General features: G+C 40.3%; 1 protein-coding gene across 1 annotated transcript in view; it reads right to left on the bottom strand.

The window, feature by feature from the left end:
• The window catches only part of plekhg5b (pleckstrin homology domain containing, family G (with RhoGef domain) member 5b), a 79,422-nt gene that overhangs the window by 44,714 nt on the left and 13,814 nt on the right, over nt 1-20,894 (bottom strand). The window contains exon 2 of the mRNA XM_085392653.1: nt 8,453-8,529. Within this exon, the coding sequence (XP_085248779.1) occupies nt 8,453-8,529 (77 nt within the window). The remainder of the gene's footprint in view (nt 1-8,452; nt 8,530-20,894) is intronic.

The following is a 20,894-nucleotide window of genomic DNA, read 5'->3' as shown; positions in this document are numbered from 1 at the left end:
AGCTACACACTGCGTAGCCAAGCCTCAACTAGTATTTCAGTAAGCAATTGTGATTAAGAAACCTTTGCATTGCAGCACAGCATAATTTATGGTTGGTAAAAATCAGTACTGTTTGAGTGGGTCACACTAGTTGATGAAGTAATTTGGAGAGCTAGCCAATTACCATTAATTAGTGTTAGAGCTAGATAATGTTAGTCACCTAACTGTAGCTTAGCCAAGCTGTGTGAATTTGGTGAGTTTATAGCATTAGTTAATAAGGTCGTCTAGTAAAAGTTGATTTTTACCAATTACATCACAATCTTAACAACGAAAATTGCTTTAGCAGTAAAAAAGTAGAAGTATAGTGATTCTGAACAGCATCAGTGTATTCATCTCTGAATGTAAAGCATGGACTAAAAAGCTAATTACGACCATAGTTTTCCAGTACTAAGCTTCATATTGAAATGTAATTAGGCAACATTTCCTCAGCTCCTGTAATGTTCAATTCACTCTGGAATAACCAAAGCATTTTAGACCACCATTTCAATCAATGGTCTCTCGTTACTTCATAGAGTAAACTTTCCAAGAACCTAACGTTTATATAGCTGAGGTCACATCCTTTGACATCTTTTTCAAGACTTTAATGTCTAAATTACAATACAAGCTGTGAAGAATATTGATGAACATAATGTATGTTGTGTCCAGAGATAAATCACCATCAGCAGCTCTCTATTGAAGATACTGGAAGAAGCTGCATGACGTGAAAAAAGGCAAATATACACAGCCATTTTTCCCCATTTTCTAACATTAACTGGAAATTCCTAAAAGACCCAATGAATCCAGAAAAATGAGCAGAAGAAGTGGATAGTATGAATGTAGAACGGCTGTTTTAGAGTCCATGCATGCTGAATGAGCTTTCAGAAAAAGTTGTGAATCCTCCCAGGCTGAAGATTCAAGAACAATTAGGCAAGTGGTGAGTTGTTAGAGAAAATATGCTGCCTTTTTCAGATGTTGGGTATGTAATACTGCTGGCTTCACTAATCATACGATGGTGTCCTGTTATTTAGACATACCGTAGGTTCCTTTTAAGTTATGAGCAGAAGATTTATTGCCTTTATGGCCACAGTTATTGTCAGTACCTGCTTTATTTAGCTTGGTTCTTTCATCAATGTCACAAAGAGTGACTCTCTTGGAGTATTAACTTTGTTCGCTTTTCTTATTTGTCTTTCTTCATTGGTTTGCCTCAGGTGTTTGTTTTCAGTGTTTTGAGATACTTTTTAAAAAAATGTCATTATATACACATTGCTGTTCAACACACCTAGTGAATTAAACTCACAAAGATGCATGTGGGAGGATGTGCCTGTTTGGTAATGTTACTATATGTAGTTCAGACTTGTCCTTTACTGAAAGCAAACATTACTGTCCCATAGCAAGACTGCAGTTGTGCCTCTTCCAACAAGAACAAGACTGCTCATTCATACAGCTGACACACTGAGATTAATGAAAGGAGGGTATGTCTGAAAGGGGCTTATGACACCTAGAACCGAAGCCATTTCTACCAGGAAATAATGCCTAATACCCTTCACCCTAGATCCCCCTCAAAGATATAGAAAGTAGGCATCCAGCCAAATGAACGTGTTTACTTAGCAGCCTCGGAAGGTCCCTGTCAGTGTCGGTTAAGTGTGACTTTTCAACTGAGCAGTTCAGTGGAACAGAAAGCAAGGTCAAATCTGAAGATCCACTGTGTCTGTGCTTATAAAAGAAGAAACATTCATGACAAAATGAACTGATAGCCGCTAAAAAGAAAAACAGACTGAATGAGTCAGACAGAATCACCTTATTACTCGCAGCTAAGTATATCGCATAAGACTGTGACTAATAAAAATTAATTACCATTAAACATAAGCAAAGGATTGCTCATAAAACATAAAAGAGTGGGAACAAAAGAGGGAAAAGAGAAATTTTTTTATAAAAATGGAAGCCAGCCAGAAACATGAGTGATTAAATGAGATGTACTCCACATGTCCAAATACAGAGCAACTTTAACTGTGTGCACATTAAACTGACTAAAGAAAATGGATATTACATTGACATTATTCAGATATTAGGTTTATAGAAATAGAAAAAAAAAAGCTGTTGGTGCCAGTTCTCCAGCTGGAGGCATTAACAATTCAAGAAGAAGAAGGTGCAACAAATTAATGCAACTATGAGAGTTTCCAATCTCTCTAAAACGATGAAAAACAGGGTAAAATACAGCACTGATGTTAGTTTCGTGTAATTATTTCAATAAGGTTCCCATATCATCATGAGTCAGGACAGAGGGAATTCTTCCACTGCATTTAAAATGATTCATACATCTTTTTACATCTAGACGTTATCAGCAAATCTATTGCCACTTTTCCTAATATTTGGTTTAACTAAGAAGTCCCATTGAGATCAAAATCCCTGTTACAGAAGCCTTCTAAGGGAGCAGTCATATAAACTCACTTCTACTTCAATTCAACAATAAATAAAAGCACACTTTAGTTTCAATCTTGCTGAGAATTATTTCATGTCCTAGCTGCCTAAAAAAAATGATGCCGTTTACCCAGATCTGTCCAAACCTGGAGCACATTAAAAAGCAACTATTTGGAAGAGAGTAGCTGGAGACACAAGCGTACAGAAAGAAGCTTAAAGTTCACACAATGCACGTACAGAGACCGAGGGGGATCCAGCTGACTTAAACATTTCCTCATCCTTTGTGCTTCTGTCAATTTCCACTTTCTACACATTATCCCTGTGCCTCCAGCTGTTTGGACTGGGAGGGGCCCGTTGGCAAAGCAACCCACGCCTTGCGAGTCATCTTGTCTGGTCATGTCAATCCTGAAGGAGGGAGGGAGGGAAATAAAGGGGACCGGTGGGATAGAAGCGAAGGAGGAGGGGGATAATAAACTCCTCTCTGTCTGTACCTCAATCCAGCAAGCAAGCTCAGACTAGCAGTGAGCACTAACCAGCACGCACTACCGTATCCCACCACCTCAATCGAGAACCCACCCTGTAACATTATCTTTCAGACAGACACCTGCAGACGGATTTCAAATCCCTCTGACTTAAGGAAACCAAAAGTATCCAAACACGCCAGCAAAAAACCCGTGGAAACACATGTGTTGGGCCATTTAAAATCCTTTTAGGAACCTTTAGGAGCTCTGCTTTTTAACGTGGTGGCACAGCTGAGCTACAGCAGCACAAGTACAGGGTGACACCTGGTGTGATTCCAGTAAATTATGGCCCAGGTGGACTCATTCAAGTCCCAGCCAGTCATGCTGCGACTAGAAGTGACACAGCCTCACCAGGGAGCTGATATATAGCAGGAGGAGACTAAAGGCAAGCCTGCCTGGGAATAAAACAGCTGAAAAAGAGCATTACAAGTCCAAGACTCGCTTTCTCTCTCTATGCATTTGTGCCTGCAGTGTAGCTTGTTGCCAAGCTGCCGACATATCAAAGAGATAATTGGGAGTCATTTCAAAAACTCTTAAAGTGAAATATAAAAGTTTAATGTGTTTTTTTTATTTAGTAAAAAATGCTTTCTTTGATGTGTCTAAATCGGTTTCGTGGGTGGAGTGGGTAAAAGTCGAGGGATATATTTATGCTCAAATTCTTCTGAGAAATGTGGCTCTCGCTAGTCAGACTGAGCTTTGGAGGAGAATAAGCAGCAGCAGACCTGGAGGTCAGGGCGGCCATGAAATGCCCCCTGCTGCTTAAAGCTTGTTACAGACAATACAAGTTCTACTATTGAGCAACAGCTGTGAGCATGAATAATATCACAACATCTTCCAGTACACAACAAAAATGATTTTTCATGATCTGGAAACCAAAAAATGTAAAATGACTCACCCTCAATGTTCTTAAGTTAAAGTATACAGTTACCAGAAGCGTTAGGAATTGTGACATCTTGGGTTATCCACTCCTCACTAGAGCAGAAACAGGCAGTGTAGGATCGAGGTGCAAGAATAACACCAGTGACTCACTTAAAACAATATTTTCAATGAATGTCTTTCATTTGAAACCATTCACTTGCTACTCATTATACAGCCAACAGGTGGCTTTTAGAGGCTTAATTTTAATGTGTCTAGTATATAGAGTACTATATATTTACAAAACCTGTTTTTATGATGGTACAAGATTGAATCAAACAGATGCAACGCATTTCTTTTGACTTAAGATAAAGTCTGTAGATATTTTACATGTAGATATTGCACACTTTGCAGGTAGTTTCTTCCACTTTTTCCATTAAGCACATTTAAGTCTTTCAATATAATGAACTCTTGTTAATATTTACACTTTGAAAGTGGAATTATTACATATTAGCAGTAAAACAGAAAATACAATTCAAGTGCACTTATTGACTGTAGAGTTCATCTCTGCTTTATTCACGAACAGGAGTTAATATGGGTGTAGTACTGTATACACTGTACAGACTTCAAAAACCCCTCAAAGCAAAGTGTCTTGATGCATGCTCAATCATCCAGGTAAGTAAATCCCAAAAGGTTGATTCTGTTGATCTGGATGTAGCGCTTTCAGTGGGAAAAATGTTTTGTCACTCATCCAAGTGATCGCTTCAGTCTCAGCTGACTGGAAGTTTCCCCAATCTTTTAAACAGTACATTCCACAATGACTGAAACTAGCACCACTGAAGCAGCAATGGGCTGGGTGGTCAGTTGATAATTAATATGCAAATTCTCATTGATCCACCACTACTGATCAAGGTCCATTGATCAAAGACTGCTGATCAATGGCCATGAGTACCATTCACAGAGAGTTGGGGAATGGCTGCAATCACAGCATTACTGAAAGATGGTAAAAGATGTACCCTTAGGCCCCCTCCTCGATTAAGAGATGGTCTTTCCCTTTTCACGTAAATGGCCTCCTTGACTCTGCACTCAAACCAGCGTTCCTCCCTGTCCAGGATGTAGACATCCTCATCAGTGGTCTTTGATCAATGGGCCTTGATCAGTAGTGGTTGATCAATGGTCATGAGAATTTGCATATTAATGATCAAGGAACTGACCTCTCAGCCCATTGTATATTCAGTGGTGCTAGTTTCAGTCATTGTGCAATGTACCGTTTATAAGATTGGTGAAACCTGGAGTCAGCTGAGACACTAATAAGCAAAATACCAAATTAACACAAAAAACTAAAACTTGAATTCATCTTCAAAAAACAAAAAAAAAAGAAAAGAAAAAACAAAAACAAAAAACCCATCAGATTATAGATTCAGTGATGTCAAATTTCATTGGTCTGTTTGCACAATTAACTGCACAGCAAGCCATATTTTTTTTAACTGCTGTATTAAAAGGACTCAAAGTCACAAAGACTACAAACAAACATGGTCAAAAGGTCCTGCAAATCAAATTAGTTAACCTAAAGTCACAAAGCAGAGAGCGACTGGAAACCATATAACAGTCTGTGCTATTAAAAAAAAAGTAATTTGAAAGGGTGAAATTAGCTGCTAGTAAGCATAGAAACAAAAAATATATTCTAGGCTGTAACTACACATGGGAGTCTACAGGTTTGATTTGCTTTTGGAGATGAGCATCGGAGGAACTGCAGTGTGAGCACTTGTGTTGGATTCATTTTTTAGTCCGTCACTTGAAAATACACAAATAATTGAATTATTTTTAAGTTTATATGAAGAAGTTTAGTAACATCTGAATGTTTAATGGAGCTTAGCGATCTGAAGAAGGTGATAACTGTTTGAAACACAATGTAAATAAAAGCCTCTGTGTTACCTAAAAAGACCGTACACCTTGTATCTGCCGTCAGCCTCGTTCTCCTCCCGTCTGTCCCAGTCCGCACCTGGATACAAGCCCTTCTATAATCTCCTTACATAATAACGTCAAGCCTGACCCTGACCAAGGAGAAAGCCTCCTGCCTCATTTACAACTCGGCACACAAATCCTAAAAACAGGACAGACTTTGTCATGCAAGAGGGGCCAGACAGTCTGAAGTGATTTTGTCTTTAAGGAAAAGTGGATTTTGGAGACTTATGTGGGGAGAAAGGAAAGAGACAGTGTGAATAGTTCAGGTTAAGCACTTTGTATCTTTCTTCTTTCCCCCATTTCATTATTCTCAGTTGCCATGGAGAAAAACTATATATAACTCGTCTCTCTCTCTCTCTCCAGAGGCCTGCCTGAATTCAAAATCTTTTCTCCGTGTCATCTTCCTTTTCCATTGTTTCCACAGAGAGGACAGTAGGAGACAACATCTCATTTCAATAGGAAATCTGTCTAATGCCCAGCTTTAGCGGCAGGAGGGAGATGTCAGGGCAGAGCAGACAAACTAAAACAAACCAGAGTTAGCGAGTGACCAGCCAGACACTATGGCGGTTTCCCTTGGTCTTCTGGCCAGACTCCCATTTTCAGAAACCAGTGGCTTCAAAGGAATAATTCATTTCACAGTCTGGTGGCCAGACACAGAGCCCCAAGACTCACGCCACTTTTAACACCTAAAGAAGAAGAAAAGCAGATTTCCCACTCTGCTTCGCCTTTCGCAGTACTGTACCACAACAGCATTTTGTCAGGCTAAATCTAATTAAATTCAAACACTCAGGCCAAGAGGAGTTAGTCAGGGTTTGTGCCTTTTCATTACAAAGTTTTTTAATTTGTAGTTTAAGACATTGGACATCTTACTAATCACATCCCGTGTAGCTTCGCTCAGAATGTCACACAAAAGCTTTTACTTCTCTGACATCTGTATTAAAATCCCACCAGGTTAACTTTGGTTAAGGTTAGGCGCAAAAAAGATTTGTTTCAGGTTGAGGAATGTTCACGGTCTGAGTTAAAATAAGTACTTGTTAAAGATGGGGAAATGTGTGGTGGTTAAAATTACTGGTTTGTTAATGTTAGAGGACCTTCGTCATCATGGTTAAAATAATAGCTTCTTGGTTAAGGTTAGAAAAAAAACAACCATTATCATTATGGTTTAAAGAAACCCATCTGACTGTCAGAAGGAAGTGGAATGCAAACAGCGGTCTCTATGTCCAAGTCAGGCTTTTTGGTGATTCATCCATCCGCCCCAAGTACTTCCTTTACTGTGAGTGTAGCATGGAACTAAGTTTGTTTTTAGTCCCAAAAGATAAAGTCAAGACCTGACACCACTCCTGTCCAGCTGTCTGTTATAGAACTACATCAACACAAGTGGATGGCTACCTTTGCTCTGTACACCTGCCAGCATCTGTAAGGCTCAGTCATCAACTCCATTTCATGCACAATCCATACAGTAAATAAAGAGTCAATTGTCGCCATCTTGCTCCACATTCATAGGATAGCGATATGCCAGGATACAGCTACATGTATGCAGTCTCAAGTCTGTTTTCTTTGTGCAGACATATGGAGTTTTCAAAAAGCTTTACCTCAACAGGAGTTTTTCCAAAACAGTAATCTTCAGTATTCACTTTTCATTGAAAAGGCCAAAACGCATACAAATAGCTATGTTCAGCAAAATACCTTCATAAATGTGGCCATAGCATTCATTACAAGCTAAATCTGCGTGAAACCATTCCCTCCTTTATGGGCCTTTTTGACTCTAGTGGGACCATACATTTTAAAATGAGAATTGTGTTGAACTCAGTAGGATAAGAAACCAGTAACTTTATTAGTGTTTACTGAGGTCATAGTTAGGGAAACAAGGGCTAATGTTGACTATTTCTTTTTGGAACCAGAGTACTCGCCCCCTGCTGGACATAAGAAATAATGCAGGTATATGGCATTTTGGTATCTTTCATCATTTTGTTTTTTCCTCATTAAACTCCAAGACAAAAATTTAATAAGCACATTATATATAACATCAACCTGCTGATGACTTTAAATTTACTCACAAATGTACACGGGTGTAAAACCAGGTGACATGGACGCATAACGCTGGTAATAAATAATAGTAAGCTTGTTAGACTTCATGAAAATATTGTAAAAACCTAACATTACAAACAAATTCTGATGGCTACTGTTAGCTCAATCAAAACACCTCAATATAGTCATATAGTAACCTGATTAATTTTTGTGTCTGCGGACATGATTTTCCATCACTGTTTCTGACTCGGCTGTTGGACGATGTGGCAGTAGTGTGGATCTTTTCTTCCATCACGCTGGAAACCAGGATTTTTACGCTTGAATTGCTTGAAATAATTTTAATTGTGTTATTATCATTTAACTGCTTAAAACTAACTGGTGGCCAGTTCAGAGCTTGTATGGACTTTGTCCAATTCAAAGTCCAATTAATGTAAGGAATAAATAATATGATGCTCTGCATTCACACATAGACATTACCAGGAGGAGCTGCAGTTTGGGTATAAAAACTGCATTCCCTGCAGCCTGTCCTTGCAGACGTAGACCTTGCCCCAGTTAGTTAACGGACTTACGCCAATAATCATTTTTATACCATCTCACTGAAAGTGAAATGTGTTCATGCACAGCCTTTCAAGCCTTAAGGATCTTACCTTAGAGGCCCTCCGCCGCTCAGGACACTCGGGATGTTGGCACACCACCCCATCGTCCTCCTGGACGGGCTTCTCATCTGAAACAGAACACACGGGTCAGTTTGACTTCCCTCTGTATCACTAAAAACACCAAACCAGCCACCCAGCCAGCAGCACGTCCATTAACACACCTTTCTTGGTAAAGTTTTAAAAACGTACTGCAGACAGCGAGACTAAAAGTCGCTGCCTGTGTTTACATAAGGATGGAGCGACTACGAGCACAAGAAACACACAGTAATAGAGACCTAGAAGCCACGTAATAAAAAAAAATGGAAGAAAGAAAAACGAAAAAGAACTTCGGCTACAGAGATTTCATGAAGGGAAGGTAAACAGAGGGAAGAGGGTGGGGTGTGTTTTTGGGAGGAGATCAGAGAGAAATGACAAGAACAGACAGGAAGAAAATGGAGCAAATGAGAGGAAGCCCCAATCTGGGTTTTGTACAAAAGTGCACTCATCATGGGCAAGCTCGCAGCACTCTGCTGCACAATAACAAATCACTGTTGTCAAATAAACTTCTAAAGTCTACTTACTAGCTGGCTATCGCTACACCGGGGGGCACGATAAAAGGCAGTGTTTACATCTACATCTCCTACATGTACACATACGATAAAAATATCATAACAGAGGCCCTGAGCACACCAATATTTATCTGACCGTTTAATGAGAAAAGCAGAGAATACATGTGAAGAAAGGAGAAAGTAAAAGCCAGGAGGGTAAAACAGAAGGAGCCTCGCTCCAAAAGATCTGCAGTTTCCACGCATGACAGGACTTTTTAGTAAAACTTTCACTAATAATCTAGTCTCTATTTTTGCACCAATAAAATAACATTAAACAGAGGAGGACTGGTGCTAGGAAATGAAGTCACTTAGTGGCTGAACTGAAGGTCAAATTTAAAACACCAATTTGTCATCACAGAAACGAGGCCCTGCTCACAGCCCGCACACAGAAACGAGTCACCTTGAGTCATCCACTTGGCTGCAGCTGCAATCACAGGTAAAGGGTGCTGGTGAGGAAGACGGAAAAACATTGTAATTGGTGCATACCACTGAGCCAGAGGTTTCCCAGCTGTGATGGGAAGGGTCAACCTGTGTGCAGTCAAGTTACTCAACAGTGGACTCGGGGTTTAGAGTCATGTTAGCAGCTTGGTGAGACTGTCCCAAGGTCCTCAGGATAAAATGCTCATGTCTATAGGTCATATTTATATGTTCAGTTCACATATAGCACGCAAAGCCCTGATAACTTAACTGAAAAACTTAATTTTTATAAGTATCTGGTCAGAAAACAGTTTTTGATATATTGTAATAGGTTTTTGTGATTTTTTTTCCCAGCAGAGCAACAAAACGTCCCTACCAGAAATGCACTATGTGCCTCAACTTTTTCCCCTCTTGGATGCCCAATAGGGGTCAACCTTGTTTCTCTTATAGGAACTCAGCAGTTTCTGTCATATTTCTGGCCTGCTTCCAGAACAAAAAGTGATCACCTTAGTAGGGATATCCTTGGAAAACCCCCAAACCTATTCTAATGGTCATTTGTGATAGATTCCAAGCTGGCTAGTTATTAAAGGTACAAGGGAGGTCCTCACATGTCATCTTTAAGGAGCAAAGAGTTAAAAACTTGAGCAACAAGGACATGCTGTAATGACGCAACGCAGGGATAGCTCAGTAGGTAGAGTCGTTGCCCCATGATCGGAAGGTCGGGGGTTCGACTCCACTGAACAGCTACCCTGAGGTACCCCTGAGCAAGGTACCGTGCCTACACACTGCTCCCCGGGCGCTGCATTGGTGGCTGCCCACTGCTTCACTGGGTGAATGGGTTAAATGCAGAGGAGTAATTTCCCTGCGGGGACTAACGCATACACATCAAACATTAACATTAAAGTAGATCTGACACAAATATGTACAAAAAATTCATGATATTCTATTAAAAACACTGCTGAGATGCTCTAAAGCTAAAATCATCCATTTTAACCCTAAACAAAGTCAGGATGTCAGTAATGAGACATGAAGATTGGCCTTCTGGGGACACCAAATGTGTGTAAAAAATTATGCCAGTACACCTAAACTGTTGAAATTACTTGTTTAGACGGTAAACAACAGTAAACAACTAATCTAAACAACAGTTTAGATGTTGAAAGAGTGACCCAAACACCTTCACGACCCTTAAAGCCATTTAAAGTGATAGAGCAGAGGCCTAGCCTGTTTTGTAAAGCTTCCACCACCTTCTGGGAAAAAAAGAAGAAAATGGGCCTCTCCTGTGTGTCTGCTGTGCTGGGAGCAGGCCGAGACGCGCTCTCAGCTCTGACAGTGGCCTCTGCCAGCGGGCCTCAGGTTAATGTTTCCCTCGGGGTTTACAAGCAGCAGGCTACAGAGGGAGCCTCCAGCTTTTATGGAGAGTTTCCCAAAGAGGAAGAGCAGTCTTTACCACAGCGAGAGTTTACAGTCGTCCACAAAACAAATGTTACTTGGCTTATCGGTGTGATCTCAGATGTCAATGCAGGGAGGTGAAGCAGTAAACACAAAATCCAAAGTGGACCTAAACATTTGGACACTGGTTATGGTTTAAAAAATAAATCAATAAATAAAAATAAACTTGGTTGGCCAACCACAACTTAAGGGAAAGGGTCTATACACAACATTTAGCGTCATACTCAAGATCTTTTTGCAGCCTGTAAATGTATTCTTCATGGTTTAACTGTGCCAGTTGCAAAAGTGGTTTTTTGGCCACATTTTCCAGCTCCACCAATGAGAAAGATCCAAAAAACAAAAGGCCACTGTATTTTTTGTGGTCAGCATCCATAAGCATACTGAAACCATTTTCACACATGAACTACAGCCAGGCAAATCAGGTGTGCTGGTGTACTGTTCAAAAGTAATCTTTCATCACATTTATCATAAAACAAACTATCTGCATGAGTCACATTCTCACTTTTGGATACACTTTTGGTTTAGGCAAAGGACACACATTCACTTTGTAGGCATCACGACAATAACCCGGGCTACTCTACCATGGTATAGAGAGCATGACACACACCTTGTACGTGTGTGCTGCCAGGTTAAAGACAGCTAGTTGAGTTTTCCCATGTACATATGTGAAAGCAGCTAGACAGTGAGGGCTTCACTCTCAGTTTCTAGACATAAAGTTGGTCGGTGTAGGGAAACAATTTAATACTTGTGACTTATGTAGCGCTATCCACATGTATAACGCTAACTGCTAATTGTGCAGTGGTGCTGCATACGTGCACCTCACAGGAGGAAAGGAAGGAAGGAAGGAAGGAGAGAGACACAGGGAAGTCTCCCCTTCCTAACATGAAGAAGAATTCAAGTATATACACTAATGGTAACACACCGAATTATATTAAGCTTGTTTACATGCAGAGATAAATGAAAAGAATTACAATTTCTTTACATTTTGCTTACAAGGAGCTAGACATTCTTGTATTGTACAGCACGTGGCAAAAGTATCATTTGTTCCCATTTATTTAGCTGAATCAATTAAAAATGCCAAAGATAAAGCAGTTTGTCAGATATAAAATAGCATTTTTGCACCAACAAGGTTATTTCCAAAAAGCTATTAGCCAAAAAACCTGCCATATCTTACCATGTCATGCAGCATGTCCTTAGAAATAAAGGAAATTAGACAAGTGGGGGAGAAAAGACGAAGTAGCAGGCCTAAGAAAAACTATAGCAGATGAACTCTTAACTGTAAATCATGTCAAAAGAAACAAAGGAAAGAATTCCACAAAGAGCCGACACAGGACCTGAGAAAAGTTAAGAAGGAAAAGAAACCAGGATAACTAGAACTGGAGTCTAATCATTGCATAAATCCTGTTGACACAGATTTTATCCAAATTTGAAATGTTGGGTTCAAATCTACTTTCAGATTTGAATTCAACATACAAAACCATCTAGAAATCATCTTACTGGCAACGGTGTAATTTATTACTGCCTTCTAGATAATCACAGCACAGAACAGTAATAAAGAAATGTGCAGAAATGTTAGCAAAGCTGCGATGAAAGGTACGTTTCTTGATTTGACACAATGCAACTGGCCAACAGTAACACTGCCACAACAAAAGGAACACAACACATGAATGCAGCTTTATGGATGGCTTTCTCTCGCCTTGATTTCGACCCACAACATAGCATTTCAGTGCTAAGCTCTCCTCTCCTTAGCCCTCTTCCTCATGACCATCCTTCCTTTTATCGTATAATCACACCATTATGTGCCAAACCTCCGTCTTCTCTCCTACTTGCTCATATCTTGCTGACTCTCCCTCTTTCTCTCTCTGATGAACTGGAATTTCTGAACTCAGCACTGCTGATTAAGCCAAAAGCAAACACGAGCACACACCATACACGCACACACGTGACAGCAGACAATGAGCTTGCACACTAAAGAGACAGGGGTGCATCCCATCCACACAGCTCTCCGCCGGCCTGCTCACCGCAGAGAGACAATGCCCGAGGCAAAGAAACATTAGGTATCCAAACCAGCCCCATAAATAAGCCCAAAGCAGCCGAGGCCAGATTTAATCATGCACACTAGTCTGCCTGTCCTTATTCTGCGATGAGAATGATGCATCTATGAATATGATGTTCCAACACTTCAACAGTCTCTTCACTTCTCCACCAAATGTAGACGCTTGCTACAAGCCCAGGCAAATGTCAGTCTTTCTGTGACATCATATACTGAACACCTCATAATTCTGGACTGCTGTTCAGACCAATAATAGCAAAATGAATAAAGTCCGAGAATTTATAATTTCCACACTTTTATTTATAAAGGAGACAAGATTAACTGAAGGTAAGTATAATCATTGGTTGTAGCCTTTTCACTGGCTCGCTGGTTAGGTTTAAAAAAAGAGCACACTACGTGTTTACTGTGTATGAATCTCCAGGTTGACCCAGTATATCAAAAAAAATATTTACTAATTTATTTATCTATTTATTTTTTGCAAAACACATTACCATATTACCATTAGCACAATGGGAGCCTACACAACTGCACTGCCACAGGCTGTCACTCTGCCATCTGGTATACCTCTGACTCACACACAGAAATTGATCTCGCAGCAGTGCTGTTCTTGTTTTGCACTGCAGAGCTCGTTAGCTTCTGGTGATGCGAGTATAGATGGAAATGCATAAGATCATTCAAACTAAACCATGTCTGGCTGCTTAGCTTACCTTCTTGATACTTTTTTTTCTCCACAGTGCATGAGAAAATACGCAGTTATGATGAGAATTAAGAGCTGAATTTTGGAATTGTTAGAATAGTTAAAGGTATGGGTACAGATGGGTACTAAAGACCTGCAGGATAGTCTAACATTAAACTCTTATGACATGGAGAAGTGGCTAATACACTGCAGGGAGATACTACACAGTGGATCTGCCAGTTGTAAACACTAACTATATTCATTATAACCTTTAGCTGCCCCAATCAGTCAGTTAAATATTAAATATGTTGCACTTTAATGAATAGTGCAATTCAAAGAACTGGCAAGACAAAGTGAAATGCAATGAAATAAAACAAATGCAATAATAACAAATTTGAAATAAAAAGCTATTGCTGTAATGTCCACATGCACTCTTTGGCTTTAGCGTAAACTCAAACCCTACTACAGACTGTAAGCTGCTTAGGCTGACTGCTAATATTAGCAGATTATAAACACGCCATTTAATCCATTCATTGCTTTGGCACTTGTGCTTTGTCTTTTATTTGCAAACAAAAATGCACATCAACTTCCAAGTGTATTAGATTAAACAGAGAAATCCAAAGCCACAGGCTACTGTCCCAAACAACCTATGAGAGGACCAAGGCTGCTCAGGGAGGAGGGTTTTTTTTACAAATGGTCAGTGACCCCAGCACACCTCAGTTGCAGGATAAAGATTTGGTCTGAGATGAAACTCTCAGCAAGTTCAGCCACCACTCGATCACGCCTCACTCTGTTCACTAGTCTCTTCTTCACCATGAGGTGGGCAGAGACAGAGCTGGGCGCGCGTTTAACCGTAAGCCTTCGGCACAATTTCACAAGGAATCTCAAGAATGCTTCGTGCTGCCTTCCGTTTGGTGCGGTCGCATCATGGTACATGGAGAAAGGGTGAGCTTATGTTTGCGTTTGCACAGACTTTGGCTCCTCTCTTCGTCTTCACATGTTGTTTTTGAGAGACTTTAACGGCCTCCTCTACTCCCACACCCCCTCGTGTAACGCAACACACCCCTCTCTGCCAGGAGATAGATATGAAAGCACTCCTGGGAGACAAACACAGATGGCAGACAGGTGGATGCCATACGGGCAGGGAAAGTTGGCATAGAGACGGACATATCAGCACCCGTGGCGCAGCAGACAGAAAAGTTGGGCGATTGAAGCCAGAGCTGTGGAGATGAGTCGCTAATAGTTAATGCTATTAGCATAAATTCCATCCATCTCCCAAATTAAGTGTAGATATGAAAAAAATTAAGGAAAGGACGGGTTTAAAAAGTGCTATAGTGCATATTAGCTATTTTGGTGACTGCTTGACCACATAGTTTATTGATGCAGCACTAAATGATAAGAGCAATATCACCCTCATCTGTATGGCCAAATAAAACTTACGGAGCTGGAACCAGGAGGCAGTTAGCTTTCATTACCATAAAGTTTGGAATCAGGGGGCCAGCTAATCTGGCTCTGTCCAAGTAAAGCAAAACCTCCCTGCAGTCCTTAAAAAAAGGATTAAGACAACAAACAGAAGTTTTGCAGGGAGTTATGTGCTGGGCTGTTTCTCAGTCAGGACCAGTTGCAAGTCTGATTTATCAGGTTGGAGAAAACAGAAACGTTGGTATCAGTCTCTCAATCTCCCACCTTGGGCCTAATCACTAAACCCTCATAGACTTAAGTCACAGCTGTAGTGCATTAATGAGGGCTCCACATGGGACATACAATCAGTACAAACAGTGTTTAACAGTTGCCTTTTTAGGACTTTATATTTTGGGTCTATTAATAGCATTCTGCCTATGACTGCCAAGTGGCTATGCATTTTAGCAAACTACTGCTAAGATGAATATTATGTAAATCCAGCCTGTTCTCATCCTAGATCATACATGGCTGTTCTGTCAATGTCACCTCAGAGGAGACCGCAGAGTGTCCTCAGCTTACGTGTTAGGAGATCTGTTTCACTATTGATCAAAGCCATAGTGAAACAGATCTTCCAACCCTCATGGTTTCTTGCTCAGGACTTCTAAGTGTTGCTTTTTAAATGCACCGAGTACCATCAAAAGTATTTTTTCAATGCAACAGCATTAATGAAGGGACATAACTAAACCCAATTTACAATTTTAACTTCAAACCTAAGTAAGTAAGCAAAGGTAAACAGCAGGAAACCGTAAAGCTCCCATGCACCACAGACTCCTGGTCGACAGTGGTGTTTGAGTCCATTTCCACCCCTCCTGCCTCCTGAGGCCTTGATTATACTTCTGCTGCAGACACAGACAGCTGGAGACACTATAGCTGAGGAGTCATTCCTGTTATACTTCTTATGCTTCTACTTCTAAAGTCTGCTGTCTGGGGTGCGTGCATAGTTGTTGCTGCACTGTAATGAATTTCCTAATGTTGTAAACCTGCTCAACATTTGGCAATAAAACCCTTTCTGATTCTGATTCTGAACATTCTTAGTGGACAGGTGCACAGTCACAAAAAACAAAACTGGTAAGCTCGTGGACACCAGCACCTTCTGGCGGCATCGGTATTTTACCTCTGGGAGTGAGAACAGATCGGAAAATCCTATTTAAACATTAAAACTCTGCAAAGGCAGAGCAGCAGCAAAGTAACCAGATGACGTCATTTATAGATATAATATTAGAGCATCACAAGTTTCCTAGCGATGAGACTGTTCGAGAAGTCTGCAAATATGTAGACTCACAGAAAGACACATAATGGTTTCGACAGTATGACAATAGGATACAACCGAGTGAGAATCCACATTGCAGGAACACACCTCAAGGTCTGAGAGTCCATAAGTAGGGAGACTGGGATTGGTCCAATCCTCTCATTCAGCTCCCAGACAGAAGATTAAGCTATTTTTAAAGGCTACCAGACAGGAAATCACTTAAAAGAAAAAAAAAAAAAAAAGGAGAATACAAAAATTCTTTTTTAGAAATAATTGCTTAATGTCCACACTACCTTTTATTTCAAACACTCATTCTCACTCCCAGGGGCTTGTGGTCCGTAAATAACGACCCCCTCCATTATTACTAAAGCCCAACTATTTTCCTGTTCCTCTACAGGTGGATTGGGTTTGGGTCTGGTAAGCATCCCTTAAATCACGAGCAGGTTGCAGCTGTTTCCAATGCTGAGGCTTCAGTGGCACTGGGGGCAGAACACAGGCTTTCTTCTTAATGTTGTTTTACCCCAGTGGCGGTAAAAACCCACACATGTGCATCGCACACTCTCCCACCCTTTCCCTCCGTCGTTCTCCCTCCTCCACCACATCTGCACAAACCCGAGGTCGCCATGCATAAAACTGAAAACCGCAGGACAGCAAGTGTAAACTGTTCCACAGAAGAGTGGAGGAAGCAATCAACAGTTTTCAATTTACAAGATGTGGAAAAATACAAATATCTGATTAACTGTGCTGAGTCATTTCACAGTTATTTAATAGCAATGAACAAAAGCACCGTTCTCCAGCCTCTCCATGCGTATCCAAAGGTCTAGGTGACTTTTGCGTTAAAGTAGAAAACTCACAACCCTGTCACAATTTTTAAGAGGCATCATGAGGGGATTACTGCATAGCTCAAATTTTTGGGGGCATTTGTGTCAGAAAGTACAGTAATTGGTACAAGTGCAAGATATTATTATTGTGACCTCTTTGTGTCAGGCTTTTCTTTTATGGACTTTATTGGTGCTTAACTTTCAGCAAAACACAGGCATGTTCTGCTGTTACTGGAACTCGTGTCTGAGTATGACCTGAGGAATGCCAGTGTGCACTTAGCACAGTGTACGAGAAGCACATGTTGGGATAAACCAATGATTTTAGAAGCCTCAATTATGACTCACTTAAGAAAATTTTTAAAAAGTCTGCAATTAAAATAACAAAAACTACTCCTAATTTGTTCAGAACACTGCTTATGTTACAAAAAGGCCAAAATAGCTTTCATTATCCAATTTTTGCCCACAATTGTAGCTGATAAATTACCACATGATCAGATGTGTTACATAATATATACTGTGATTGTGTAACTGGGTTCATGACTAGCTCTAGATTCCCCCTCAACACTAAAGTCAAAGTCTTTCCAGAAGCCAGTCAGAAACCATCTTGGTAACGCCACTGGTCAGTAATTTTGAAGCTCATTTCCAAGTGAAGGGAAACTTTAAATTCAATAGTTACTGTAACAAAACAACTGCAATCAAACGTTTTAAAGGCTTTGTGACTTTGCCAGAAATAAGGTTTTAAAGCTTTGAGGCTAAAGTGTAGCACAATCATCCATCGACGGAGATATTTGGTGTGGGGAAAAAGTTCATGAAAGTTTTGAATTTAAGTCCTTTTGATGGCGCAAACAGACCAAAGAGTTGCACACAGAGAGGCTAAACAGCAACATCATAAATAAAATTGCGCCTAGCTATCTTACTGATCTTCTCAGCCTGTATATTCCTAGTAGAGCACTGAGATCATCAGGCCAAGGCTGAAGACCAGAGGGGACCATCCTTTTGCTTCAGTTGCACCTAACCTCTGGGTACAATCTCCCACGAGCTAGTCGTGTGTCTGATTCGATGCAGACTTTTTGAATCCTTGAATACTTATCTATTCGGTTCAGCCTTCCCGGCTATCTAGAGCACGCTTCTTGTAAGTGTACGCTCATGCAACCCCCTTTTCTTCTGTTTTGTTGAACAATGTTTTGTATTGATTTTACCTTTGAAGTTTTATTTTGATATCTGCTTAATTTGTATGCTTGTTAATCAATGCTTTCCACCTGCTAGCTCATTTGCATTTGTATTTTGCTGCTGCTTTTACTGGATAATGTGAAGCACTTTGGTGTACCTCTGGTTTTAAATGTGCTATGCCAATAAAGTTGTATTGTATTGCAACAGATGATTTATCTTCAGCAGTACCAAACACAGCTTATTTTGCTTTATTAAAGAAGCTATACATCCAACTATTTATTTATTATTGTAGTTTTTTTTATTACTGATTCTTTTACACAGCACCTATAGAGTTAAAAAAGTTGGTTGTTCTCCTGAAATTTAACTTTGTGGCAATTTTGTACATATTTACACATCTCTCAGGACAGACTGTAATAATCAGGTGATCCCGTTTACGTCTGACATTGTCATCAACTTCAGCTGAACTGAGCAAATGTTAGCATGCAAAACATCAGCGTGTTAGCACTGTAACAGAGAACCTCTTAATACGGTGACATTAGTGTAAAAGTCAAGCACCGCTGTGCCGTGGTACAGCTTCACAGAGTTGCCAGCACAATTAGATTCTTGGTCATATTTCAACCGCTGCAAATATGTCAAAAAAACAGATCCGGTGTTCTGACAAACCATCCTACTTTGGCAAAACGTCCTACCGTAAGTAGTTTATGCACATTTCTGCTGTCACAGAGTCATTCTAGCACAAATTTAAGTAGGTATGATGGTCTGTCACTTAACTTTGCCCATCAGAGTATGGCTGTAGCTCATACTCAAAGCCAGGACGGTTTGCCACTTCATTTTACCCGTTAAGTATGCTTGTAGGTCTTATTAACAATGCTAGGATGATTTGCCACTTAATTTTAGCTGTTAAAGTATGCTTCTAGCTCATATTCACAAAGTTAGGACGGTTTGCCAGGTAGGATGGATTCCCAGAACACTGGATAGATAAGATAATCCATGGAAATGATTGAATTCTGGATTCAAGTTTGTTTTTTTTCTTCCATTTTGGTGAATGTAACAATATCCTAAAGCTGACAGCTAACATACAGTTGAGAATGTTTTCAGTAGAAGCTCAGGACTTAATTACAGAAATGGAGAAAAAAAAGAAAGTAAGGATCACAGCCTGACTGTACCCTTCTTGGCTCCTCTCTTCTCTCTTTCGTCTGCCAAACAGGTCTGCCTCAGCAGGCAGACTGACTAAAAAGCAGTGCGATTTCCAAAAGGCTGGCTGGCAAAGAGGACAGGATGAAGAACATTCCTCCACAGCCGTGTGTTATCACTTCCCTTTCACTAATGGCGTAAATCTGGAGGGGCGGGAGAGGGGACACAGCGGAAAGCAAGTGCCCCTGTGCCACTTCAAAAAAAAAAAAAAAGGCACCGAGTGGAGACAGGGGAGGATTTCAGTGCTGTTACGCACTTCTTCCATGGTAAATATTTCATCTGTGAAGCTGGTCTCATCCGCTCTTTCCCTCTTGTCTACCTCATGTGAGGCTGTCTTCATGCCAGGTCACTGAGTGCTTTCCACGGAAGAACAGAGCAATGGAAAAAAAAAAAAGCCTTTCCATAATGGGGATAAAATACTTCACTCAAAATGAAAGTGATCTTTTTTTTTCTTGCAGAAAAGTTACATAAAACATTGCAGAGTTATTTCTTATGAATGTTAAAGGATCACTTGATCATATCAGTGAAATACGGATGCGACTTAGTGGACACGCTCTGAACTGCGCATGGTCCATTTCTTTTTTCCTTCATAATGAATAATGTTCATCTTATAAGCAAAGGATTTTCCTTTTATTTTTAATTAACTAATTAGCATGAAAGACGGTGTATTTGAGCCTAAATGTCACCAGTCTGGTGGGTTTTTTCTCAGCAGACACATACTGGACACATCAGAAACTTGAGCGCGTGTGAAGATTTTAGCGTTTGGCTCTCAGACGTGCACACAGCAAACACGTTCTATATCAAAGCGAGCCAGCATTCACACCGTCACTATTAAGGCTGGTTCCAAAAAGCAGCTTTGAGCTTTGCAGTCTTAAAGAAAGCAGATCAGGGACAAACAATTTGTAATAATCTGTAATCTAGTACATTTTGAAGTGTACAAAGACATTTGCCCTGTGGTGATTAGTGAAATGGGCCTGGTTAATTCATTTCTGTGGCATATTTGGCATCTCAATATTTTAAAATAATCCAAAGTAAAACAAACACAAACCAATGCAATGCTCATCCTTGTGTTGTTGTGCAGAAAACCAGACACACAAACACTAATCCAAAAGTTAAGTCAGGTGACCTGGTTCCTTAGCTTACCACACAGATCATGGATGACGTCCAGGGATGAAGACCAGGAGTAGCGCTCCATTAACCCTTCGCTGAAAGGAGATGGCAAAGCCTCCAACTCGTACGCACCACGCTTCTTCCAGTAGAGGAACATTGTGACTTCTTCGACAAGCAAATATTTTACAGGAATGAATATAATTTAGCCTTTTGCCCATACTTTGCTTGTGAAATTGAAAAGTCTGA

The sequence above is a fragment of the Rhamphochromis longiceps genome, linkage group LG20 (genome assembly GCF_057381845.1).
Source record: "Rhamphochromis longiceps isolate RC_006_pf linkage group LG20, R_longiceps_female_GT1.1, whole genome shotgun sequence".
Lineage (NCBI taxonomy): Eukaryota > Metazoa > Chordata > Actinopteri > Cichliformes > Cichlidae > Rhamphochromis > Rhamphochromis longiceps.
This window is presented reverse-complemented; position numbering and strand designations above follow the sequence as displayed.